Here is a 26,010-nt window from a genome sequence, read left to right on the forward strand (position 1 = left end):
GCCATCATCCACTGCTTCCCCCGGCCATAGCAGAGAGCTGGATCGGAAGTGGAGCAGCTGGGACCCGATCCAGCGCCCACGTGGGATGCTGGCACTGCAGGCGGCAGCTTTATCCACTGCGCCACAGCGCCACAGCGCCGGCCCCTTGTCCAACCCCTCCAACTGCGCCAGCTGCCACCGAGAGGGTCCTTGTTCCCAACACAGAAACAGCCCCGGCAGGGGACGGCTCCACGGGCGGCTCCTGGAAACCTCGTGGTGACGAGGAGGTGGCGCCGTGGCTCCACAGTGCCATCTCAAACCACTCTGGGGCGCTTTAGGATGCCAGGGGCATCCTTGGCTCCCGCATGCATTAGGCGCCAATGGTATTCCCTCCCCAGAGTCATGTCAGCCAAGATCATCTTCACACGCCGCCCTGCGCGCCCCCAGTGCTCTGGCATAAAACTGGCTTCCTGCTCGGGCCCACCCTCACCCCAGCGGGCCTTTGGGGGTCTCTGTTGACAAAGGTGGGACCCGGGAAGGCGCGTGGCCCCGGGTTCTGCCATGCAGGCAGGTTTTATCGGGAGGGAACGGGTCAGATAAAAAGGAGGAACCGTGCGTCCAGCCCCCAGGGCTGGACGGCGGAGGAGGAAGCCATGGGCACAGCGGACGCCTTTGTCCCTTGTCTCCGTGCGGGGACTCACCTGCCTCTCCCGAGGCCCTGGGCTCGCCTCCCGAGATTAGAGGCGGCCGTCCTGTCCTCAGAAGCCCCCACCCGGGGAGGCGGCCCCCAGGGAAGACGCTTCACCCCCCATGGGAGACAAGGCACGCTTGGGGGCCTTGGGACTGCCGGCCCCTTCTGGGTGCTGCCCGCGCGCCGCCCACCACCCTCTGTGTGCCCAGCACCCCTCCCCGCAGCTGTGCCAGGCAGCCCCCGCCCAGAGCAAGACAGGCCCTTGTCCTCGGCCTTTGCCGTCCCTGGCGTGGCAGAACAAAGGGCCCTGTCTCCGCTCAGCCCACCCGAGACGGAGCCTCTGGGCTCAGGCCGGCGCACGCTTCCCAGGCGGGACTCTCTGAGCCCGGGCCCAGGGGAGCCGAGGCCGGTGATTCAGGGCAGGCCCCGTGGGCTCGTCGGCGCAGGGAATGAGCTGTCCTGGGCTGACTCAGCCCGCCACTCCCGGCCCTGCCCTACTTCCCGGCTCGCGTGTGGAGGGGACAGCCCGGCCCCGGGTGTTTCATGGCTGCGCTGGCTGAGTGGGACCGTGCCAGGGCAGCCGCGACGCGGTACGGCAGACTGCGTGGCCACGTGCCAGGACCGCGCTATCTCCCGTGCCGGCGGCCAGCCCTCAGGTGTTGGCAAGTGCGGTCCCGTCAGGGCCTCTGTCCTGGCTGGGATGAGGCTGTCTGCTCCCTCTGTCTTCAGGCCACCTTCCCTCTCCTCCGTGCCTGGCTCCTTCCACGGGGGTCCCCCCTCAGAACTTCACTGTGGACTTGAACCACGAAAGACCCCGTCTCCAGATGCCGCCGCCTTCTAAAGTGCACAGGGCTGGCGTCGTGGCATGGCTGGTTAAGCCGCCACCTGGGACACCCGCATCCCATATCTGATCCAGCTCCTTGCTGATGTGCCTGGGGACACAGCTGGTGACAGCCCACGCCCTCAGACCCCCGCCACCCCCATGAGAGACCCCGATCGTGCTCCTGGCTCCTGTCTTGGGCCTGGCCTGGCTGTGGCTGTTGCGGGCATTTGGAGAGTGAACCAGCAGATGGAATCTCCCCCTCCCCACCTCCCCATTCTCTTCCCCCTCTCCCCCTCTCCTTCTCTGCCCTCTCCCGCTACCCCTTACCCCTTCCTGACACTCAGGCTTTCAAATAGATAAATCTTTTGTTTAAAACATACTGGCATTTAGGAGTCCGACAGGTGTGTCTTGGGGACACGGTTCAGCCTGTCAGCTGGGTGAGGGGCACAGGTGACTTGGAGGTGGAAGCGGGATTCGTGGGAAGCCGGCACTCAGAGCAGGCTCATCTGTTTCCCATCACATGTTGAAATAAGCACTTCTGGGGCAGGCGGGTCCAGTGGCCACGGCAACTTTGGAGTGTCCCTGTTAGGGAGCCTTCCCGGTCCTGGGCCACCCTTCAGAGGTGACTGGAAGCGGGGCTGGCATTTTACACGGGAGTCTGCCAGGGGACTTCAAGGTGTTCACAGCAAGCGGAATTAAGAGACCAGTTTATTTTGGGGGCAAAGGCTTTCTGAGTTCCCTGCCTCTCTTTTTGTTTTCCTTCATCTGAACATTTGGGAAATTTTGTTTCTTTCTTTCTTTCTTTATTTTTTTTTTTTTGACAGGCAGAGTGGACAGTGAGAGAGAGAGACAGAGAGAAAGGTCTTCCTTTGCCGTTGGTTCACCCTCCAATGGCCGCCGCGGCCGGCGCACTGCGGCCGGCGCACCGCGCTGATCCGATGGCAGGAGCCAGGAGCCAGGTGCTTTTCCTGGTCTCCCATGGGGTGCAGGGCCCAAGCACTTGGGCCATCCTCCACTGCACTCCCGGGCCACAGCAGAGAGCTGGCCTGGAAGAGGGGCAACCGGGACAGAATCCGGCGCCCCGACCGGGACTAGAACCCGGTGTGCCGGCACCGCAAGGCGGAGGATTAGCCTAGTGAGCCGCGGCGCCGGCATTGTTTCTTTTTTGATAGAGAGTGCCTGTCTGCTGGTTCACTCCCCCCTGCCCCCGGGCTGGGCCAGGCAGAGCGAGGAGCCAGGAGCTCCATCCAGGTTTCCCACGTAGGTGGCCGGGTGTGGGGCCCACTGCTGCCTCCCAGGGCGCTCATTGGCAGGAAGCTGGAGCCAGGGGTCAAACCCAGCGGCTCTGATGTGGGGCGGGGGGCGTCGACCACCAGGGCAAACACCCAGTCTGCCCCTGGCCCCCCATGCGCCTTTTGGAGACCGCCAGTTTTGAGGGTCAGGCCGAGGACCCTCTGTGTGCCCGGTGGACGGAGCTTGCAGACAGGACGGGGCGGGGCGGGCTCTGTCCTCAGCGCTGCTGGGGCTGGGGCTGGGCGTCAGGGAGCCACTCCGTTAATGGACCCGCGGCCTCTGCTGTCCTAGGTGGTTGGAAAGAGCAAAGGTTCTGGAAGGTCTTCACTTCATCAGCAGGGAGGCCGTGATGGCCGGAGCCAGATGCGGAAACCCAGGGGCCATGGGAGCAGCGCCCGCTGGTCAGGCCAGGAGGACGGCCCGCGGGTGTCACGGGAACAGTCCTGTGGTGGACGAGATGGGAGGCCGGGGGACCCCTGAGGGGTTGGGGCAGGCTTCTTGGTGACTGTCCCGTGCCAGGGCCAGGGGAGCCAGGCCAAGTGCTCAGATACCTGGGGTCCCTGCCACCCACGTGGGACACCTGGGCTGAGCGCTGGCTACTGGTGTCAGCCTGGCCCTGCGGTCCCAGCTGTTGGAGAGGTCTGGGGGTGAGCCAGCAGATGGGAGACTTCCGTCAGCTGCCTGACCTCTGCCTTTCAGGTAACCGCCTCCGAGGGTGGTGGCCTCAGGTGGGAGGTAGGGGTGTTTATGTGGTGGCCTCAGGTGTGAGGTAGGGGTGTTTATGTGGTGGCCTCAGGTGTGAGGAGGGGTGTTTATGTGGTGGCCTCAGGTGTGAGGTAGGGGTGTTTATGTGGTGGCCTCAGGTGGGAGGTAGGGGTCTTTATGTGGTGGCCTCAGGTGTGAGGTAGGGATCTTTATTTTTTTAAGGTTGTTTCTTTTTTATTTATTGGAAAGGAAGAGTGACAGAGGATGGAAGAGCTCTTCACTCCCCAAATGCCCACAATGGCCAGGGCTGGATCAGGCCAAAGGCGGGAGGCGGAGCTCCATCCTGGGGGGCTCCCCCGTGGGTGGCCGGGGCCCAAGGTGCCCCACCCCCTGCACCACCGGGCCGGCCCCTTGGTTTGGTTTTTGTTTTTTTTCCTTCTTCTTGTTGATAATTGAACGTCGTTTCTCACCCTCGGCAGTGCTGACGTTTGGGGCTGGCTTGTTGGGTGTGTGGGCGTCCCGTGCACCCCTGAACGCTGAGCAGCAGCCCCAGCCTAGCCGCTCCTCCTCCCCAGCCGTTGCCAAGCCAGCGTCAACTGCTGGGGGTGCAAGGGTCAGTTTGGGGGGGGGCTTGGCCTGTGGCTCGGCTGTCAGGACGCCCACACCCCATCATGGCTGGTACCAGTTCGGGCTCCGCTCCCAGTGCCGGCTTCCTGTGGGTGCGCACCCCGGGAGGCAGCGGGCGATGGCTCAAGTGCTGGGGTTGGGCTCCCAGCTGCAGGCTTGGGTCGCAGCCCTGCCCAAACGTTGCAGGCATGTGGCAAGTGAGCCAGTGGATGGCCGCTCTCTATTTCTCGTTGCCTCTCTGCCTCTTCTGCCTCTTAAATAAATAAATAAGTTAAAAAAAAATTTTTTTTGAGAGTGTGCCAGGCTTTCCAGGGACAGGAAAAGCCAGTTGGGATACTATGTGTCAAGCCCTTGACTTTTCCATGTGTGGTGACCTTGGCAATCACTCTAGGAAGGGGAGGTCGGGAAAAGGAGTCGCCGTGGGCTCGTGGCAGCAGGCAGCCCCGCGGGGCCCGGAAGTGCTGGGCAGACGGGGCTGGAGTTGGCCGCCCAGGCAGAGCGGTTGAGGTGCGGACCAGGAACCAATACAGAGCAGTTACGGGGGCCGGTGTGACTGGGAAAAGGGGTGCGTTGGCTGAGGGTACCAGATGTCTTTTCAAGACAGTGAAAAAATGTTTTAAGATTGTACTCCGTGCACGCACCTGCGCATACAGTCGGCGCTCTACCTCCAGGACAGTCGCGGGGACTCCTGTTCCTCTTCATGACTCCCGGAACAGCACCGTGCAGCCGCCGGTGCTATCACGGCTGCACAGCAGTAGGTGTCACAGGCCCTGTAGGGAGAGTTTGAGTCCTGGGACAGGACGCGGGAGTGGGCTGGAGGGGACCTGAGCATCCGCGGATTTTGGTATTGGGGTCCTGGAGCAAGCCCTGCGGACCCAAGCCGCTGTCCGCCGCGCTTTCCCGGGCGGGCGCCGCTTTCCCGGGCGGGCGCCATTGCAAGAGGTGGAATGAGGTGCGCGCATTGCAGCGGTGTTGGGCGGAAGAGCGCGTCTGGGGAAGTGAAGCCGGCAGGCGCGTGGAGCCCCGAGAGGTTCCCAAGGCCCCGGGGGAGCGCCCGTGAGGAGAGCCGGAGGGGCCCTTGGTGCGAGGTCTCCAAGTAGATTTGGAAGGGAGGCAGGTTGAGCTTCCCTGACATGAGATGCCCCGAAATGCGACGTTTTCTGAGTACAGAACACTGTGCCCCACGGAGAAAATCCCCGCCTGACCTCGGGACACACACTGCACGGGTGGGGTCGTGGCAGCACGGTGGAGCTGCCACTTGCGACAGCAGCACCCAGTGTCAGAGGGCCGGTTCTGGTCCCAGTGCTCCGCTCCTGATTCCGGCTCCCAGCTAATGCTCCCGGGAGGGCAGTAGGGATGGCCCACGGCCCTGTACCCCTGCCGACCACGTGGGAGACCCGGATGGAGCTCCTGGTTCCCGGCTCCAGCTGCCAGGCATCTCGGGAGCCAGCCAGCAGGGGAAGGCTCCTGTCTCTCCTTCTCGCTTCGTGCTCTTTGTGTCACTGATTTAAATAGGTAAATAGTTGTTTGTTTGTTTTTTAAAGATTTAGCTGGTTGCCTCTCAACCATGAGCACACTGAGGCTAGTGTGGGACATGCCTGCAGGCTGTGCCTACGAGGGCTGTATGAGGCGTGAAATGTGTTCAGTCGTGGGTCCCATCCCCGAGGGCAGGTATCACACAACCCCAAAAGGCCTGAATCACTTGTGGCCCCGGCGTTCCGGGTGAGGGACGCTCAGCCTGTAGTTGCTGGCCTGCTGAGGGCTCAGGAGGGAGGCCAGTGGGAGAGCTGCCGCCCCCCCAGCAGCCTGTGGGGCAGACCCGGTCCCCGAGCGAGGTGTCCCCAGGGGCCTGGGAAAGCCAGGGTTCCCTGGGTTGTGTCCTTAGGTTTTCCGAGGACCAGAGCAGCCGCCCCAGGCTGGGCACTCAGCCCAAGGAGCCCCCCGGACCCCAAGGGCTCTGTGGCGTCTTTCTTCCCGAGCCACGGGTCACTGGGAGGGTACGAGGGTCTGGCCACCCTTGGGGACCTGTGGCTCTGCACTCCCTGCCTGTAACCGGAGCTCACCTGCCTGCGGGGCCTGATCCAGGCCTCCGTGAGCTCCGCCCGGGACCCCACTTCCACCTGGACCACCTTCCCCTCCCCCATGGTCCACGTGCCATGTGCACCCCATTTGGGTCCTGGTGCCCCTGCCTCAGTCACCCCCCCCCCCCCCCGCGGGGCTCCCCTGTTGGGCTGGTGCGGAAACCTACACCCTGTCCCTTGTTTGCTGGGCTCTGACCTTCCCTCCCTCGGCCCCGCCCCCGCCCCGCAGGCCACACTGGGCTCCTTGTTCCCAGGCTCCGAGTCCGCCCTCACCAAGCCCTGGGCACGTCCCGCTCCCGGTGCTGCGCAGGCCCCAGCCACTGTCCCCTCTGGGCACTTTCCTGCCTCCAGGTCCGCAGTCACCGCCTGGCCCTCGGGGGCTCCTGGCCCCTGCTTCCCGGCCCAGGGCCTGGCTCATTCTTGGCCCTGGGGACGGTCCCATGCAGTACGGGACAGCGGGCAGCGTCCTGAGCCGCCTCCACCCACCAGACACCAACAGCACCCACTCCCCGGGGTGGCCAGAAGTGTTCCCTGGGGCAGGCTGGCCCCGGGATGCGCCTGGCCCGGGGTTTTCCCTGTGTCTTGTGTTCTCTGAGGCTGGGCCCGCCCACTGCGTCACAGGAGGGGAACGCTAGGCTGATGGGGGTGGTCCTGGGGGGCAGAGGAGTGAGCAGGAGCCAGAGGCTGGTGGCTGGAATGTTCTGGAAGCAGTGACCCCAGCACATGCCTGGGGGTGGGGGATGCGAGCAGCTCAGACGCGACGGGACGTCCTGGGGCTGACGTGGGGAGGAAGGAGACGCGTTTCTACAGACAGCAGTGTTCACAGGCCTTGCAGGCGTGGAATTGGCAGCAGTGGCGGGAGGGCCTTGGGGTGCGCTTCCTGGGGGTGTTCAAGGAAGGCTGTGGCACCCCAGTGCTCCTGCAGCCTGCTGATGGCCGGCAGCCCTGCGCTGGGCCTGCCGTGGCGGGCGGCCACGCTCCAGGTGTGCTGAACACTAGGAACGTGGGGCAGGCTTCACTCGCCCCCTGGGCTCCGGGGCGCCAGCTTCCTGCTCGCACGCCCTGGGATGGCTGGGGCCGCTGGGTCCCGGCTGCCCTGATGTGGGAGACTGGGACGCGGCTCCTGGCTGCGGCTTGGCCCCGCTCCAGCTGTTGTGCGCATTTGGGGAGTCAGCTTCAGATGGGTCGCACACCAAGGTGTGGGCGGGCTGCGGGGGAGGGTCCTCCCCGTCTCCTGGGGTCCTGGGGGTCCTCGGCAGGAGGCCGCCTCACTCTGGCATCCGCCCTCATCTTCCTGTGCCGCCTTCCCTCCTTGTGGGTCTGGGTCCCTCTCTTGTGTGGTCACCTGTCATTGACTTTGGGACCCAGTCTAACCCAGTAGCTTGTCCCATTGTAGCTCCTCACGTCTGGGGCCACGCTACGAGGGTTGGGCCCGCACGGATGTTGGGGAGGCCCTCATCGACCTATTGTGCGCCGCCGAGGGCGCTGTTGGCAGCTTCATGGTGCCCCGGGCCGCGGTGCGCCTGCAGGGCCCCCAGTCACAGCGCCCAGTTCCCACGGTCGGTCCTGTCCTGCACGCGCGCGGGGACTCCAGCCAGCCCGCCCCACCTTGGCGAAGCTCCGGGCCGTGGGCGGGGCCTCTTCCTCCTGGCCCGCCCCCCAGCGAGGGCCTCCTCCACGCGGGCTCGGGGCAGCTCCTGAGTTGCTTGTCCCCCAGGTCGGCTCCTGGAGCTGCACGGATTGGCCGACTCTGACACCGCGCCTGTCTGTCATCTGTCAGCGCGCCCATCTTTTCTGTAACTTCCGCCCTTAAAAAAAAAAAAAAAAAGCGTCGGCAGGCGCAAGGAAACGCAGGGCGAGCGCGGACACAGGCCGGCTCCCACCCGAGCCCCGGGCCCGCGTCTGCTGCAGCCGCAGCCTCCGCCTGCTCTCAGCTAGAGGATGATTTCATCCGCCAAACATGCGGCTTCAAATTATGGCCTTATATAAACGAAACAGCCGCGCTGCGCTCCCGGAGGCCCCCTGCATCACCCCCGGCCTACGCTGGCTCCCCTGCCAGACTGAGGCGGGCAGCCCCGCTCCGCCTGCACGAGGCCCCGGCGGGCCTGGGAGTCGCCAATGCTTGCAGCAGCCAGAGCTACCAGGCCAGGTCAAAGCCAAGAGCCAGGGGCTTCTTTCGGGGTCTCCCACGTGAGTGGCAGGGGCCCCGGCGCTTGGGTCTCCCTCTGCTGCCTTCCCAGGCACACTAGCAGAGAGCTGGACGGGAAGTGGAGCAGCCGGGACTCGAACCACCGCTCGGATACGGGATGCCCGCTTCCCCCGGCGCCGCCCCCTGCCGCCGCCTCTTTGCCTTGCGCCCCCTCCCTGGCAGAGCGTGAGAGCTGGGGAACCACAGCTCCTCAGAGCGCAGAGAGCATTCCAGAGCTGCTCTGGCAAAGCCTTCTTGTTCGTCCTGGTTCGACTTCTTAATTTTTTTTTTAACGAGTGTTCGTTTATAATGTGGCGAGATGCACGCAGAGCAGAAATCACCGCTCGTAACTTTGCAGCTCACGCTCCGTGTTGTGCAACCATGCCCTCTGTTTGCAGAACGCCGTCATTGCCCCAGAAGGGACCCCCTCCCCTCCGCCGTCGCTCCCCACCCCCAGCCCCTGGCGGCCCCTCCTCTGCTGCCCGGCCCTGTGGCTTTGCCTGTCCTGTCCGTGGAGTCGCACGTGGTGTGGCCTCTAGCGTCCGGCTGCTCTCACTCAGGGTCAGGTTTTCGAGGTCCACCCACGTGGTGGTAGCAGGTGTCAGAGCCTCACTCCTTTTCCTGGCTGAGTGATACTCCATGGGGAGTAGCAGTGCGGCTCGGCAGCTTAAGCCGCCACGTGGGACACCCTCATCCTATGTCGTAGTGCCTAGGATTGCGTCTCACCTCTGCCTGAGCCCAGCTGCCTGCTGATGCTCCTGGGAGGCCGCAGGTGACAGCCTGAGTGCCTGGGTCCCTGCCACCCGCGTGGGAGACCCGGAGGAGCTCCTGGCTCCTGGCTCCGGCCCGGCCCAGCCTCAATGATTGTGGGCATTTGGGAAGTGAACCCAAATAATGAGAGATGTCTCTTCTGTTTGTCTCTTGTCTGTCTGTCTGTCTGTCACTATGCTTTTCAAGTAGATAAGTACAACCTAAGGGAAAAAAATGCCCCACTGGCTGGTGGGCCTTGTATTCATCGACGTGGATGTTTTGTTTTACCTCCTGCGTGTTTCAGTGAGGATTTGTTGGTGGGTTTTTTTTGTTGGTGATTTCCAGCGTCGTGACAAGGGACCATGGTGACCCACATCCTCGGTGGCCTGCCCTATCTGCGTAGGGCTGCGTCTTGCTTCCTGTTTGTGCTTGAGCCAGGTGCTGGGTACGCTGGGAGCGCGGGTGAGATGATCCGGGTGTCCCACGTGGCGGCTTAAGCTGCCGAGCCGCACTGCTACTCCCCATGGAGTATCACTCAGCCAGGAAAAGGAGTGAGGGCCGACACCTGCTACCACCACGTGGGTGGACCTTGAAAACCTGACCCTGAGTGAGAGAAGCTGGACACTCCACAGACAGGACAGGCAAAGCCACAGGCCCGGGCAGTGGAGGGACGACCATCGGGCTCTGCCGCCCTGAACCCCGACGGCCGCGTGTCAGGGACCCCAGGCCACTGCGCTGCTTCCGTTGGTTCCCTGGCTGCAGGTTTCACGTCCACTTGCGCCAGGGACCTTCAGCCACATCGTGACCAACTTCCAGGTCCAGGCTTTGTTGAGATCCGTGAGGAGTGTGCCCAGGGAAGCCAGAGAGGAAGGCGTGGTCGGAGAACACTGTCTGAAGCTGCAGCAGCTACAGCTGTGTGGCAGCTCAGGGCTGGGCCAGGCCAGAGCCAGGAGCTCCGCCCGGGGCCCCCACGGGGGCGGCAGGGACCCCCGCACCTGAGCCATCACCGGCTGCCTCCCAGGGTGTGCGTGCGCAGGGAGCTGCGGTTTGTTTCTTGGTTTGTTTTAAGATTTGTGGGGCTGGCATTGTGGCGTAGCAGGTAAAGCCACCACCTGCAGGGCTGGCATCCCATATGGGTGCTGGTGTGAGACCCGGCTGTTCTACTTCCGATCTAGCGCCCTGCTGTGGCCTGGGAAAGCAGTGGAGAATGACCCAAGTCCTTGGGCCCCTGCACCCACATGGGAGACCCAGAGGAAGCTCCTGGCTCCTGGCTTTGGATCAGTGCAGCTCCGGCCCTTGCAGCCATTTGGGGAGTGAACCAGCGGATGGAAGACCTCTCTCTCTCTCTCTCTCTCTCTCTCTGTCTCTGTCTCTGTATCTCTCGCTCTGCCTCTGCCTCTCTGTAACTCTGCATTTCAGATAAATAAGTACATCATTTTTTTTTTTAAGATATTTATTTGAAAGATAGTGTTACGGAGAAAGAGAAAGATAGATGTATCTGCCGATTCACTCTCTGAATGCGGCTCTAACAGCCAGGGCCTGGGCAGGGCTGAGCCAGGAGCCAGGAGCTCCAACCAGGTCTCCCATGTGGGTGCAGGGACCCAAGCACTTGTGCTCCTGCCGCTTTCCCAGGCGCGTTAGCAGGGAGCTGGACCAGCAGTGGAGCAGCCGGGATGTGACGCAGGCGCACTGCTGTGGGATGGGGGTGTCGCGGGGCAGCTTAGTCTGTGAGCTGCAAGCCCACCCCTAAATAAAAAAAAGTGAAATGACACAGCAGGAACTGCCTTCCTGTAGGAAGAGCCTTTTTGGAAAAGTAAGATAAACGCTCAGCGTTCAGGAGGAGAATGACACAGCGGACGTGAGCCATGTTTTGGCCAGAGCAGCAACAGTTGCTCGATAGCTCGCAGCACTTTGAGAGACCCCAGGCTGACAGTGGGAGGAACACGAGCGATGAGGTCGTCTTCATCTTCACCGGCGACTGCAGATCATGGAGAGAAGTGCGAATGCCCGTGCTGGTGAGAACGCCGGCCGGGAGACACCTGTCCCCGGGGTGGGGCCGGGCCCGTCCGGGAGCCCTCTCACAGCCGAGCGGGGTTCTCGCGGCCAGCAGGGGGACGGCGCCCAGCCCGGTGGGTGGAGCCGCAGGCCACCTTCTGTTGCTGTAACATCCTCCAGCTGTCGTTTCTGAAGCCGAGAAGTCCGTTCGGGCTCGCGGTTCTGGATCCCGGGGCGCCCAGGGTGGTGCTGTTTCAGCTCACGGCGGAAAGCGGCCGTGGGCGGCAGACGGAAAATCGTTAACCCTGGGCCATAGGAAAGTACCGATCCGCTAGCAGGGCCCGAGCCCCGGCTCCCGGCTCCACCACAGGGGAGATCCTGTTCCAGGGACCACAGCACACGTGTCCCTGGCTGTGGGGGCGGGGACACTAGTTTGTCGCCTATGCTGTCAGCGAGACAGTTCGTCCTGAGGTTCTGCGTGGAAGCATACTGGCCCGAGAGCAGCCGCAGGGCTCACGCAAGTGTCCACACCTGGTGCAAGACGAGGCGGCCGCGTGCCTGGGACAGGTGGCAGGCCTCCCTGCCCGTCGGGGTGTTGGGCGAGGAAAGCAGTGCAGGCGTGTTGTCAGAAGTCTGCCCCCTCTCCCACCCAGCGCGGCTATTGCTTGGGGACGGCCTCTCCCAGGCGGCGTGCAGACAGGGCTGGAGGGCTGGATTCAGGGTTGGCGCTGGGCACCCACAGGGGCTCCGTGCCAGCGTGGTCTGTACCCAGACCGGTGTTAACAGGGACACCTCCAGAGCGAGCAGAGGACGGAGGCCAGGTGTGGGGGGGGTGTCCCTGCACGGGGTCAGGGAGAGTGGCACTGGGTCCGCAGGGCTGCGGAGTCCCAGACCAGGACTGAGGGGCCAGGTGGGCTATCCAGCCAGCAGGTGGGACCAGCAGGGCTTTGGCGGCGTCTCCTGGTGGGGGCAAGTGCAGGGTGGGCCTGGGGGGGCTTCGAGGGCAGAGGGGCACTTCCGCAGTGCATGGTGTCAGGTGAGACCCGTGGGGACTCCTGTAAGTGGCCCAGCTGCTGGCTGCCCCTGCCAGGGAGAGGGGACCAGGCCTTCTCTCTAGCTCTCCCCCCTCCCTGCTGCCAGCCCTGGTCTTGGCTGATGACGCCTTGAGCAAGCATTATCTACTTCCTCTTGGCTGGGGGGCTGGTGTGCTACTGGTCCTGCGATGTCCCGTCAGCCCTGATCTCTCGGGGGCGCGTCTGTTCCCCTACCCAGGAGCCCCTGTCCCCAGCAGGGCTCGGGGCGCCCGATACTCAGAAGCGACCCTCACCCCGCAGGGCCCAACAGGTGATGGCCGGCCGGCCCTTGCAGGGAGGGTGGCAGAGGTGGTCGGAGCAGAGGCCAGATGCCGAGGGCAGGGCTGGTCTGCCGAGGGGGAGGAAGCCAGTGCGTCGTGGGAGCTCCGCTCGCGTGTCCAGGCAGCTGGGGCGGGAGACAGTGCAGGGCCCGTGGGCTGGAAGCTGAAGGGGCCCTCCGCCATCAGGTCCGCAAGTCGTGTGTGTGCTCATGCGGGGAGGGAGCGTGTGCACGTGTGAGCAGGCACGTGTGTGAGGGTGCGAGTGTGCATGGGTTTCAAGATTTTTCTGTGGCCGGCACCGTGCCTCACTAGGCTAATCCTCCACCTAGCGGCGCTGGAACACCGGGTTCTAGTCCCGGTCGGGGCACCAGATTCTGTCCGGTTGCCCCTCTTCCAGGCCAGCTCTCTGCTGTGGCCAGGGAGTGCAGTGGAGGATGGCCCAAGTGCTTGGGCCCTGCACCCCTTGGGAGACCAGGAAAAGCACCTGGCTCCTGGCTCCTGCCATCGGATCAGTGCGGTGCGCCGGCCACGGCGGCCATTGGAGGGTGAACCAATGGCAAAAGGAAGACCTTTCTCTCTGTCTCTCTCTCTCACTGTCCACTCTGCCTGTCAAAAAAAAAATTTTTTTTTCTGCACCAAACCATATGGGTGCTGTAGATTTCTTTCTTTGTTTGTTTGAAAGGCAAGGTTAAAGAGAGGGAGAGACAGAGATCTTCCATCCACTGGTTCACTCCCCCAGATGTCTGCGGCTAGGCTGGGCCAAAGCCAGGAGCCAGGAACTCCATCCGGGTCTCCCACACGGGTGCAGGGGCCCAAGCACTTGGGCCATCTTCCGCTGCTTTCCCAGGCCGTCAGCGGGGAGCTGAACCAGAGGGTGACGCGTGTGTCCTGGGTGTGGCGGGGTGGCACTGCCCGGGAATGTCCGTGCGCTGGGACTGCTGTGAGCCGCGAGCACCCCGTGGCCCATCCGAGTCCCTGACACATCGGCGCGTTCCCAGCCGCTTGCTCCCTGCGGTGTCTGCAGAGCCAAGGGGTGAGCGTGTGGGAACCAGCTCAGGGTGTCCTAGAGAGAGGAGCTCCCGGGCGGGGCGCCTGGCGCAGCGGCTAAGGCCGTCTTGGGGTGCCTGCGCCCCCCACCAGCGTCCAGGCTCGAGTTCTGGCTCTGCTCCCCACTCCAGCTCCTTACTGATGCACTCTGGGAGGCAGCAGTGGCGCTTCAAGTACTTGGGTCCCTGCCGCCCACGTGGGAGACCCGGATGGAGTGCCTGGCTCCTGCCCTAGCTTGGCGCAGCTGTTGCAGGCATTTGAGGGCGATCTCTCCCTCCCTCCGCCATTCTTACTAAAGATAAACGGGAAATGGGTCCTTCCGTGTTCCCCATGCTTCTTGAAGTCCCCCAGGAGAGTGCTGGGAGTGTGCGGTCGGCCACGCTGGGCCGTGTGCAAGCAGCCACGAGCCCACCCCCGGGCCCAAGGTGGAGACCCAGCTGCCACCCGAGGCTGTCTCCCAGGGCCCCTCGTCACCCCTCCCTGCCCCCGCCCCTCCCAGCTTTCTCGCTGCAGGTTGGTTTGCGTTTTCTAGAATTTCATGTACACAAGGAGACGGCAGAAGATTCCTAGGAAAAATGGAAGTTTGCACGGCCGCAAAAGAATTTTGAAGTGCAGTTTTTTTTTTTTTTAATCGCATTTTCTGGCCGACGCCGAGGCTCACTTGGCTAATCCTCCGCCTGCAGTGCTGGCACACTGGGTTCTAGTCCCGGTTGGGGCGCCAGGTTCTAGTCCCGGTTGCCCCTCTTCCAGGCCAGCTCTCTGCTGTGGCTCGGGAGTGCAGTGGAGGATGGCCCAAGTGCTTGGGCCCCGCACCTGCATGGGAGACCAGGAGAAGCACCTGGCTCCTGGCTTTGGATGAGAGTAGCTAGCGGCCATTAGGGGAGTGAACCAACGGAAGGAAGACCTTTCTCTCTGTGTCTCTCTCACTGTCTATAACTCTCTCTCTGTCTTTCTCTCACTAACTCTGCCCTCCCCCCAAAAAATACGCATTTTCCTGCGAGATTTCTGGAGACTCCTCCTATGGAATCAGACAGTGTGGACTGAGATTTGATTATGATAAAATCCATCATTGAACTGTACGTCTCGGTGGCACTTAGTGCATGCACAGTGTTGTGGGACCCCCAGGTCCCTCTGACTCCGGAACCTTCTGACCCTCCAAGGAGGCCCCGCTGCCACCAGCAGTCACTCCCAAGCCCCCGAGAGCCCCTCCTGTGCTCCCGGTCTCCGAATCGCCTGTTCTGGACATGTCCTGTGGGTGGAGTCACACAGGTGTGGTCCTCCCACCAAGCCTGGAGCACCGGGCCAAGGTCCATCCGCCTGGCGCCGGTGCCTTTTCACGGCTGAGTAATGCTGCACCGCGCGCACGAACCGCATTTTGTTTCTCTTCTGCTGCCGGGCGCGTGGGTCGCTTCCGCCTGGGGCTGCACAAGGCTTTGAGCAGGTCTGCGCCCAGTCCGCGGGGGCTGCGCCTCGGGTCAGGGTCGCTAGGCCTGTGCGGACCATCCGGCACTGTGCACTGTACAGGTGGCGGAGCGAGGGCTCACCCAGCCGCGGGGGTGAGCCGCAGCGCCCCTGGCCGCCGGGCGCTCGTGGCGCCGCTGCCCCTGTGTCACCGCTGGACTCAGCGCGAGCCCCGGGCTCGGCGGGCGGCCGAGCGGCTCCTCACTGCCGAGTCACGGTGTCTCGCGCTGCCGGTGTGTTCGTGGATCCCCCCGTCCCGTGGGTGGGCGTGCGCGTAGCAGCGGCCAGGCTGGCGCCTCCCTGGCGAGGCCTGCGGGGGCCGTGCTGGCCGGGCACTGAAGGAAGGTCTCATCCCCTGCGAGAGGTCCAGCCTCCGCGTGGGTCTTAATTCCTCACGCGAGACCAGGTTGCCGTGTCCCGGGACGGTGGCAGAAAAACAGGAACAAGGAACTGGGGACAAAAGGGCCCAGCGGCCGCGGAACCCCCGGGCCCCGTGACCCTGCCGCGTGCTGCCACCGCGGATGTCGCGACGATCCCGCGCACCGGCCTGCTGCTCACGGCTGCACGGGGCCCAGCCCGGGCTCCGGAGGGCTCCCGACGCCCGAGGCGGCGCCCACGCGCGTCCTGGCCACCGGGCTGTCCTGTCCTGGAGCGAGGGCCGGCCCGCAGAGCGGCGTGCGCGTGCTCAGTACGGAGGGCGCCGGCGGACGACGCGGATTTCCTGGCCGAGTGCACGCTGCACTCGTGGGGAGAACTTGGCCCTGGAGTTCCTTTTTTTTTTTTTTTTTTTTGCACCTAAAGAAACTTGGCTCTGGATTCCATTTTCCTCCGAGTGTTCGGAAGCCCCCGGCGTCTGTTAAGTTGGAAGGAAACGGATCCCACAGTGCCTCGGTGATGCGGACAGAACACGGGCAGTTGTCGGGGCGACCTCGCCTGCTCCTCACTGACCGCCGCCCACCTGCGCGCATAGGCCTCCTCATTTCATTCTCTCCTTCCTGGTCCCCCCACCCCCCCACCAGTCTTCCTAACCGTGCTGCTGGCCAGGATTGGCTGTAAGGGCCGCCACCTGCAGCACCTTCCGTGTGGGCGCTGGGTCGAGTCCCGGCGGCTCCACTTCCCATCCAGCTCCTCCCTAATGTGCCTGGGGAAGCAGCGGCAGATGGCTCAGGTGCTGGGGCCCCTGCACCCACACAGGAGACCTGGGTGGAGCTCCTGGCTGCTGATTTTGGCCTGGAGCCCTGGCTGTTGCAGCCATTTGGGGGAGTGAACCAGTGGATGGAAGAAATCCTAAAATGAACCCTGTTGGCTGCTGGTGGCCCTAGCCCCCGGCACTTGGGCCATCATCTGCTGCTTTCCCAGGCGTGAGCAGGGAGCGGGGTGGGAAGCGGAGTGATGGGGACTTGAACTACTCCTCGGGTGGCGGCCTGACCCGCTGTGCCAGTGCCAGCCCCAGAGGTGGCAGCCTGACCCACTGTGCCACAGTGCCAGCCCCAGAGGTGGCAGCCTGACCCACTGTGCCACGGTGCCACAGCCCCAAGGGTGGCGGCCTGGCCCGCTGTGCCAGTGCCAGCCCCAGAGGTGGTGGCCTGACCTGCTGTGCCACGGTGCCATAGCCCCAAGGGTGGTGGCCTGACCTGCTGTGCCACGGTGCCACAGCCCCAAGGGTGGCGGCCTGACCCGCTGTGCCAGTGCCAGCCCCAAGGGTGGCGGCCTGACCCGTGCCACAGTGCCAGCCCCAAGAGTGCCAGCCCCAGAGGTTTGCAGCCTGACCTGCTGTGTCAGTGCCAGCCCCACGGGTGAGCCTTTTCCGTAAAAGACTGCGTGATGAGTACCGCAGGCCTTCTGCGTCCAGGTGTGCCCGCTCTGCCCTGAGGCTGTAGCCACAGCAGCCATGGGCCAGGGAGGTGAGAGTGGTGAGCGAGGCCGTCTTCCAGTGAAACTTTATGAAACAGCTGGAGGGCCTGTCACACCCTGCCGGTGGACGAACTCCTCTTCAAACTTCAGAACCCCTCTCGGATGCTGCCGCTGCTGCAGTGTTCTCCCATCCTCTGGGATAACCGCTGCTGGTGAGCGTGGCTCACCGTGTGCCTGTGGTTCGGTACTGGCCTCTGCCGCGCGGCCCCTGAGCCGAGGTCTGGCTCGGCCTCCCTGGACTTGAACCTCATCGGGGTGCGTTCACCACGACTGGAGAGTCACCGTTAGGGGGGTCACGGCGTCCTGTGTGCAGTGCCGGGGTCAAGTCCCTGGCTGCTCGCGTACTTCCAGTCCCGCTCCCTGCCAACGCGCCTGGGAGGCAGCAGCGACGGCCCGAGTGCTGGCCCCGCCACCCCCGTGGGAGACCCGGATATGCTCCCAGCTCCTGGCTTCAGCCTGGCCCAGCCCTGACCATTGTGGCCGTGTGGGGAGCGACCAGCAGACGGAGACCTCTTTCTCACTCTCACTCTGCCGTTCAAGTAAATAAATCTTTATTAAAAACAAACAAACAATGACGTTGACACCTCACTCGTGCCAGCTTCCTGACACCGTTCTGATGGCACAGCTCCTGTGTTCCTGAGGGGTCCCTTCCAGGCACCCACTGCATCGCGTCTGCCCCGGCCTGGGCGGCCCCAGGCACCCACTGCACCAGCGTCTGCCCGGCCTGGGGTGACCCCAGGCACCCGCTGCACCAGTGTCTGCCCGGCCTGGGGTGACCCCAGGCACCCACTGTACCAGCGTCTGCCCGGCCTGGGGTGACCCCTGGCTCCTTCCTTGCTGCTCATGACCATGGTGGGCTTTTTTTTAAATTACTAATTATTTGAAAGGCAGATTTAGAGACAGAGAGATCTTCCGTCCACTGGTTTACTCCCCAAATGGCCACAACAGCCACACCGGGCCAGTTTGAAGCCAGGAGCTGCTTCTGGGTCTCCCATGTGGGTACAGGGGCCCAAGGACTTGGGCCACTTTCCGCTGCTCTCCCAGGTGCGTTAACAGGGAGCTGGGTCAGAAGTGGAGCAGCCGGGACTCGAACCGGCGCCCATATGGGATGCCGGCATTGCAGAGTTTGCCTGCTATGCCACAGGGCTGGCCCCCAACCGTGGTGGTCTTGGGTCTTGGGAGGATCATTGGGCTGTCCCAGAGGAGCCGTCCCCTCCACCCCCACTCCCACCCCCGTGTCTGGACCTGTCTCATGTTCTCCCTCCTTGGGTTGGAGTTTTGGGTTCCAAAGGCAGCCATGCTCTGAGCTGGGCTCTCCAGTGAGTGTTTGGCGACTCTCAGTCCCCTTTCTGTGGCTGTAGCAGAATAGTCGGGGCCCAGCTCCCTGGCAGCTCTGGAGGCTGGAAGACCCGGGTCTGGTGGCCCGAGCCGGGGCCCCCGTGTGGGGGAGGGACACTGAACCTGATGAAGAAGCTGTGGGGGGATATGGCCTCGGACAGATGGGGTCCCGCGGTGGGACAGGGAGCTGGAAACAAGAGGGGGCCGTCCTGCCCTTACTCACTAGCTCCCTGGAGCCCTCCCATTGGGCCACTCTTCCAAGCCTCCCGCACAGAAAGCCCTGGCCCGACAGACTGACACCACCTGCAGACCCCAGCAGTGGCCCTCCCTGACGTCTTCCTCCAAAGCTGGGTGTCAGGGCCCCAGGTTTCAGCCCTGAATTCTAGGGCGAGTTGAGTCTTGTTCGTTCCGTACGCATTTTGCTGCCCGTGGTGCGTCCCGGGGCGTAGCCAAGGCCCACAGGCCAGGTCTTCCTCCCCGGTGGCGTCTGGGTGTTTATTAATATTGGAGCCAGGAATCAGACCCGGGTGCTTCACATGCGGACGCGGGTGGCCGGCGCAGGGGGCAGTTTTGCTGGAGGGGGGCTGGGAAGGGCCCGGCCGAGGAGTGGCTGTGGCCTGCAGGCAGCAGTGTTGCTGCAGGCTAACTCGGGGTGGGGGAGGTTGGTCTGGGCGGGGGGCCGGTGATGTCACTCCCCAGCCACAGGCCTCAGGTCCGAGTTCTGCGTCCAGGACGGACAGGGACTTTTCCACCCTCACCCGGGAGCCAAGCTGGTCTCCGCAGGCCCTGGGTCCCGTGCTGTCTCCTGAGGGGCGGTGGGGTGTCAGGTCCCCACCCCCAGCCCGGCCCGCACGGCACCACCCCTGACTCTCACCTCCCTCCCAGCTGCAGGAGGCGCCCGCCGAGCCCGGGAGGCATGCTGAGGCCCGGCGGCCGGCAGGATGAGTGCGCGCGAGGCGGGCAGCTCCGGCCGCCGGGAGCAGGCGGCCTACCACCTGCGCATCTACCCCCGGCTGTCGGCCACCGAGAGCCAGGCCTCGTGCCGCGTGACCGCCACCAAGGACAGCACCTCGGCCGACGTCATCCGCGCCGCCATCGCCAGCCTGCGGCTCGACGGCACCAAGCGCTACGTGCTGGTGGAGGTCAAGGAGTCCGGCGGGGAGGAGTGGGTGCTGGACGCCAGCGACTCCCCGGTGCACCGCGTGCTGCTGTGGCCGCGGCGGGCGCAGGATGAGCACCCGCCCGAGGACGGCTACTACTTCCTGCTGCAGGAGCGCAACGCCGACGGGACCATCAAGTACGTGCACATGCAGCTGGTGGCGCAGGCCACGGCCGCCCGGCGCCTGGTGGAGCGGGGCCTGCTACCGCGGCCCGAGGCCGACGTGGACGACCTGTGCAACCTGCCCGAGCTGACGGAGGGCCGCCTGCTGCAGAACCTCAAGCAGCGCTTCCTGCGGCAGAAGATCTACACGTACGCGGGCAGCATCCTGGTGGCCATCAACCCCTTCAAGTTCCTGCCCATCTACAACCCCAAGTACGTGAAGATGTACGAGAACCAGCAGCTGGGCAAGCTGGAGCCGCACGTGTTCGCGCTGGCCGACGTGGCCTACTACGCCATGCTGCGCAAGCGCGTCAACCAGTGCATCGTCATCTCGGGGGAGAGCGGCTCGGGCAAGACCCAGAGCACCAACTTCCTGATCCACTGCCTCACCGCCCTCAGCCAGAAGGGCTACGCCAGCGGCGTGGAGCGCACCATCCTGGGAGCCGGCCCCGTGCTGGAGGTGAGCCCCGTGGGGCTGGGCGAGGGGCGGGGCTGGCGAGTTTGTGTGGCTTTCACGGGGAGAAAAGCGCCAGACAGCCTGAGCAGGTGCAGGGTGTGACCGGTTTCAGCAGGCGCTGGGGTCCAGGGGCTGCCCCGCGTGGGCGTCGGTGCCCAGGCCTGGCGGGGGCAGGGCCCTGGGACATGCCGGAGCAGTGGGGTTGGGGGCGGCTTTCGCAGAGCTGGTGGGTTCGCCTGGAGAAGGCACGCGCCAGGGCAAGCCCTTGGCTGTTTCTAGGAACTGAATGGCCCTGGGCAGGGCCCAGGTGTGAGGGAACAGCAGGAGAGACAGGAAAATGAGGAGGCGTGATCCACCCGCCGGCCTCCGAGTCCCAGAGAGACAGGCCGCTGGGCTCGCTCGAGCGGAGCAGCACGGGGAGCGAATCTCGGATCACGGCCAGGCCTTCCCGGCAGGCCCCGGGGTGGGGCCCGGTGAGGCACCGCACGGACCCGGCACGGGGAGGGGGTCGCCTGCCAGGGCCGTCCTGGAGGCAGCCTCCCAGGCTCCCGCCCTCGCTCTGCTGGCGTTGGCCGAGCCCCACGGGAGCCACCGCAAGGCTCCAGAGCGCGGCACAGCCAGTGTCACCCGCCCGGGCCAGGGCACCCGCGGGCTCGGGTTGCTCCCCTGGGGTTAGGGTCCAGGGCTCTGCTTTTTCCTCTGAGCAGGCTTTGTGTCCCAGAGCAGAGCACGCCCGTGCCTGTCCCGCCCTCGCAGTTACCCTTGGGTTCGTGGGGTACGCAGGGGACTCCAGAAAGCTCCAGAAGGGCATGCTGAAGACCCCCCGTCCCGCGTCGGCGCCCCGGCTCCGGCTCCTGACTCGAACTTCCGGCCAGCGCACACTCTGGGAGGCAGCCGGGCTCCTGCCTCCCACGTGGGAGACCTAGAGCGAGCTTCCCGTCACAGGCCTGGCCCGGCCCTGGCCATCCTGGATGTTTGGAGAGTGGACCAGCAGATGGGAGATTTCCGTGTGTGTGTGTGTGTGTGTGTGTGTCCCTCCCTCAATGCCTTTCGGGCCTCGTGTGTTCTGTGGTAGGGCAAGCATAGAAGGCCATGTAGTCACCGTCACAGAGTCACCCAGAGACCGGTCACTGCCCTCAGCGTCCCCCGGGCCCCGCCCTCAGCCCCCGTCTTCGCCCCCCTGCCATGGTCTTGCCGTCTCGTCACCCTGGCTTCCTTAAGGAAGCGGAGAGAGGCCGCGTCCACGTACCTTCTGTGAGGGCAGTGTTTTGTTGTGTTTTATTAGCTGATCTCTTCTGGTGCCTGGCGGGTCAGCTCAGCTGTATCACGGTGTGAGCGCGTGGGGTCACGTGTACACTGAGCGTTCTGCGCCGTGCAGAGCTGCAGGCGGGGGCGCCAGCTTGTTGTACGTGTGCCTGCCTCGTCCAGCCACACAGTCTCCGTGGGACGGGAGCCGCGGTGAGCGCTGAGCCTCCCGTGTGAGGGCGGGCGCAGTTGGTGCCTCGCTTCCTGAGGGCTGGCCCAGGCCCACAGGGCTCCTGGGGCCGGCAGTCCCTCCGCCATCCCCTGTGTGGCAGTGGCCCTCAGGGGTCCTGGCACACTCCCCAGATGTTACTGGGGCTGTCAGTCACAAGCCAGATGCCTGAGCTCGCCAGGCTGCCCGCCCGGAGCCCGTGCAGCGCCCACACCGGCTGCAGAGCGAGCCTGAGCCAGATTCGTGTCGCGGTGTGAAGGTGCTGCCTGCGGCGCCCGCGTGCGGAGGGACAGCAGCTTCAGCTCAGGCCGTTTCTCACCTGGGCACGCCGGCTTCCCAGGCCTCTCTCCGGGCCCCCTGGGGGCTCCGGCTGTCCTGAGCGCTCCGGTCTCTGCGGCCATGTCGACTCTTCTCCATGTGTCTCTGATCTCCCCCTCCCTGTCTTAGAAATGACACTTGTCGTTGTAGCTAGAGTTCATCATCACCTTCCTTTTTTATTTTAAAGTTTTTTTTATTTGAAAGGCAGAGTTATGGGGAGGTGGGGGGAGAGAGATAAGAGAGAGACAGATCTTCCATCAGCTGGTTCACTCCCCAGATGGTCGGAAGGGCCAGGGCTGGGCCAAGCTGAAGCCAGGAGCCAGGAACTTCCTCCAGGTCTCCCTGCACTGCTTTCCCAGGCACAGTAGCAGAGAGCTGGATCGGAAGTGGAGCAGCTGGGACTTGAACCGGCACCCACATGGGATGCCAGTGCCACAGCGGCAGCTGTATTTGCCTGTTTACAATACCGGCCCACTTACCTTACCTTAAAATTGCACCTGTAGAGACCCTGTTCCCAGAGGTCACAGGTACCGGGGTGAGGGCTTTTGGGCATTTGGGGGAGGGGGTAGATCAGAAGCCACCCCAACACAGGTGCTTTCCCTAGGGCAGAGCAGAGTCCGAGCCCGACCCCCCATCTCCCTCGGAGTTCTCCCCTCTCCCCCGGCCCAGGCCGCGGAGGCCCGAGGTCGGCCCGGCCCAGAGCCTTCGGGGCTTTTTCTTGGCTCCCGAAAGAAGAAGTTCAGTCATTCTGAGGTTTGGGTGTCATCGGGCGCCCCATCCCCCACCCGCTCCCAGCCCGAGGCCAGGGTTGCAGCCTCGCTGTGCAATTCTGACCAGAAAACAGGAAGGCAGCGCTGTGCGAAAGCCAGTCCCAATCAGCTGATCTGCCCGCACCCGGCTGTCACCTTGGCCAGCGGGGGGCCGCGGGCCCTGCGTGCCCCTCCCCCGGCGCAGGGCTGCTGGCTGTGCTCGGCGGTGCCAGCAACACCAGGGTGCAGGGCGTAGGATCCCACCCTGGAGTGGGGGCAGGGACCTGGGGTCCTCCTCCCTGCACATCAAGGTCCAGTGACCCTCGCTCGACACCCCGTGGCTCTGGAATTGGTATCTGGCAGCATAGGCCACAGACCCCAACCCCCGACCCAGAACAGCTCCCTGGCAGCCCTGGGCGTCACTCACACCCTGCCCTGGCAGAGCGGGCTGAGCCTGGGGGCTTTATTCTTCCTTTCTTTCCACTTGGTGACAATGCTCCCGGCAACCCTCGGTGTCCTGCGTGGGATTTTAATTCTGAAAGCGGAAATGAAATAAGGATCTGTGCTTGTCGGGCTCTTGGGCCAAGGGGCCCGGACCTCCGTTTAGCCACAGCGGCCTGGCCCACGCCGGGGGAAGAGGCTGTGAGATGGTGACGGTGACAAGCTGCCCCCATCTGCCCACCCCAGCATCACTGTCCAGTAACCACCCGCACCAGTCCTGGGCCTGAGTCCCCAACACCTCCCCTCCACCCCAGTATCACTGTCCCGTAACCACCCGCACCAGTCCTGGGCCTGAGTCCCCCACACCTCCCCCCTGCCCCAATATCACTGTCCCATAACCACCCGCACCAGTCCTGGGCCTGAGTCCTCCCCCCCACCTCCCCCCTGCCCCAGCATCACTGTCCCGTAACGACCCGCACCAGTCCTGGGCCTGAGTCCCCCCACACCTCCCCTCCACCCCAATATCACTGTCCCGTAACGACCCGCACTAGTCCTGCTCCTGAGTGCCCCCACACCTCCCCTCCCACCCCAATATCACTGTCCCGTAACCACCCGCACCAGTCCTACTCCTGAGCCCCCCACACCTCCCCCCTACCCCAATATCACTGTCCCGTAATGACCCGCACCAGTCCTGGGCCTGAGTCCCCCCACACCTCCCCTCCACCCCAATATCACTGTCCCGTAACCACCTGAATCAGTCCTGGTTCTGAGTCCTCCCCCACCCCCACCCCCCGCCCCAGCATCACTGTCCCGTACCCACCCGCACCAGTCCTGGGCCTGAGCCCCCCCACACCTCCCCTCTCACCCCAATATCACTGTCCGGTACCCACCCGCACCAGTCCTGGGCCTGAGTCCCAGCCACAGCCCCTCCCCCACCACCTGCAGACAGGACCTGATCGAGCCCGACGAGACAGGTCCCTCAGACCTGCAGGCCTGCAGATAATGTCAGTGAGCGGCCTCTGGTGCCCTAGCCAGTGTGACCTTGGCCCTCAGGGACCCCTGCCCCAGCCACACACACACCCCCGGCAAGACAGGTCAGCCTCCTCGAGTGTGGAGGGCATCATCCTGTCTCCCCACCACGCCCCAATATGGACAGACTAACCCCTCTCCTGACGTGCTGGGAAACCGAGGCACATGGACAAAGCCGGGGTAGCAAAAGAGAGAAGGTTGCAGCCGGCGCTGCGGCTCACTAGGCTAATCCTCCCCCTTGTGGCACCGGCACACCGGGTTCTACTCCCGGTTGGGGCGCCGGATTCTGTCCCGGTTGCCCCTCTTCCAGGCCAGCTCCCTGCTATGGCCAGGGAGTGCAGTGGAGGATGGCCCAAGTGCTTGGGCCCTGCACCCCATGGAGACCAGGATAAGCACCTGGCTCCTGCCATCGGATCAGCGCGCCATTGGAGGGTGAACCTGCGGCAAAAGGAAGACCTTTCTCTCTGTCTCTCTCTCTCACTGTCCACTCTGCCGGTCAAAAAAAAAAAGTTCTGGAGTGGGGGCGTGGCAGCACCCTTGTCTCTCCTGCAGGTGAGGGTTTGTTTCAGAGCTTTGCGCAGATTGAATTGTGTTCAGAGTGGCATTCACAATGTCGTAGGACCGTCACCTGTGGTCCCGGGACCTTGTCCCCCCGGCCCCGCCCCCGCCCCTGCCCCCCTCTGCTTCCTGTCTGTGGCTTTGCCTGCTCTGGACATTGCCCACCCATGGCGTCACGCACCGTGTGGCCTCCGTGTCTGGCTTCTCTCACGGAGCGTGACGATTTCGAGGTCCGTCCAGGCCACGGGCAGGCGTGGGTGCCCCGTCCCTTCCACGGCTGTGTCGTGCTCCCCTCTCCGGGTGCCCCATCCCTTTTCATGGCTGTGTCGTGGTCCCCTCCCCGGGTGCCCCATCCCTTTTCATGGCTGTGTCGTGCTCCCCTCTCCGGGTGCCCCGTCCCTTTTCATGGCTGTGTCGTGCTCCCCTCTCCGGGTGCCCCATCCCTTTTCATGGCTGTGTCGTGCTCCCCTCTCCGGGTGCCCCGTCCCTTTTCATGGCTGTGTCGTGCTCCCCTCTCCGGGTGCCCCGGCAGCTGTTGTCGGCTCAGCAGCTGTGTCGCTTCCGCTGTTTGCATGACTGGGTGTAGAGTGTGCGGCCGGGTTTTGCTTGGACCCTGGCGCCCTCCCTGCCCTGGCCAGGCCAGCGTGCCCCCACAGGCGTTCCAGAACGACCGCGTGGAAGATGGAGGAGGCAGGCGGACAGTGGGAGGGGCCGAGGGCCACCGGGCAGGGACAGGGAGGAGCTGAGCAAGAGCCTGGCGGAGGGGCCGGGGACACCCCGAGACCCCCCACCATCACCTGCAGGTGCCGGCTGATCCTGCCCACAGGCCACCAGCCAGAGCGGCCCCAGCCCCAGGCTGAGGCAGAGCCACGGCCGCCGCCCAAGGGAGGCCCGGGCCCGGGACTCAGATGGCCGCAAGGCCACGTGCATGTCACCCAGGGCCCATCCAGCGCCCTCAGGAGGGGTGTGGCTCGTGCGCTCTGTCCCAGCCGGCGGTGGGCATCCTTGTAGGGCAGGGCCTTCGCACAAGCCACAGAGACCCTGCCCGCCCCCTCCAACCTGAGGTCACCTGGTCACAGACGCTGGGGCGGGGTGCCACCCGACCCCTGTCTCTCAGCCCCAGGAGAAGCACGCTCGGAGGGAGGCGCGTGGCCAAGCTCAGGCCTGCGGGGACCCCCCTGGAGGGCACAGGCCTCATACAGGAGGAGGCAGAGAAGATCAGGAGCACCTGCAGCTGGGGCGCCCGGGCCCTGTCACCATTTCCCCGGCCTGAGCAGCTGTGTCTGCTCAGATGTAGGCGTTCGGGGTGAGGTCCCCGAGAGCCGTCGGGGAAGTAAGGTCAGGAGGTCACCAGGCCGCTGGGTGGGGAGGCCACACCTAGGGCAGCGGCCCAGGGCACCCAGAGGGAGGTTGAAGG

The 26,010-nt window shown here is 64.4% G+C and overlaps 1 protein-coding gene across 8 annotated transcripts in view; it reads left to right on the plus strand.

The window, feature by feature from the left end:
- MYO9B (myosin IXB) overlaps positions 1-26,010 on the plus strand; it is an 83,648-nt gene that overhangs the window by 3,617 nt on the left and 54,021 nt on the right. For all 8 annotated transcript variants that reach the window (XM_070058939.1, XM_070058938.1, XM_070058943.1 and 5 more), the window contains exon 2: positions 19,132-20,027. In XM_070058939.1, the coding sequence (XP_069915040.1) occupies positions 19,188-20,027 (840 nt within the window). In that variant the 5' untranslated portion in view covers positions 19,132-19,187. The remainder of the gene's footprint in view (positions 1-19,131; positions 20,028-26,010) is intronic.

This window comes from Oryctolagus cuniculus, chromosome 16 (assembly GCF_964237555.1).
Source record: "Oryctolagus cuniculus chromosome 16, mOryCun1.1, whole genome shotgun sequence".
In the NCBI taxonomy this organism is placed as follows: domain Eukaryota; kingdom Metazoa; phylum Chordata; class Mammalia; order Lagomorpha; family Leporidae; genus Oryctolagus; species Oryctolagus cuniculus.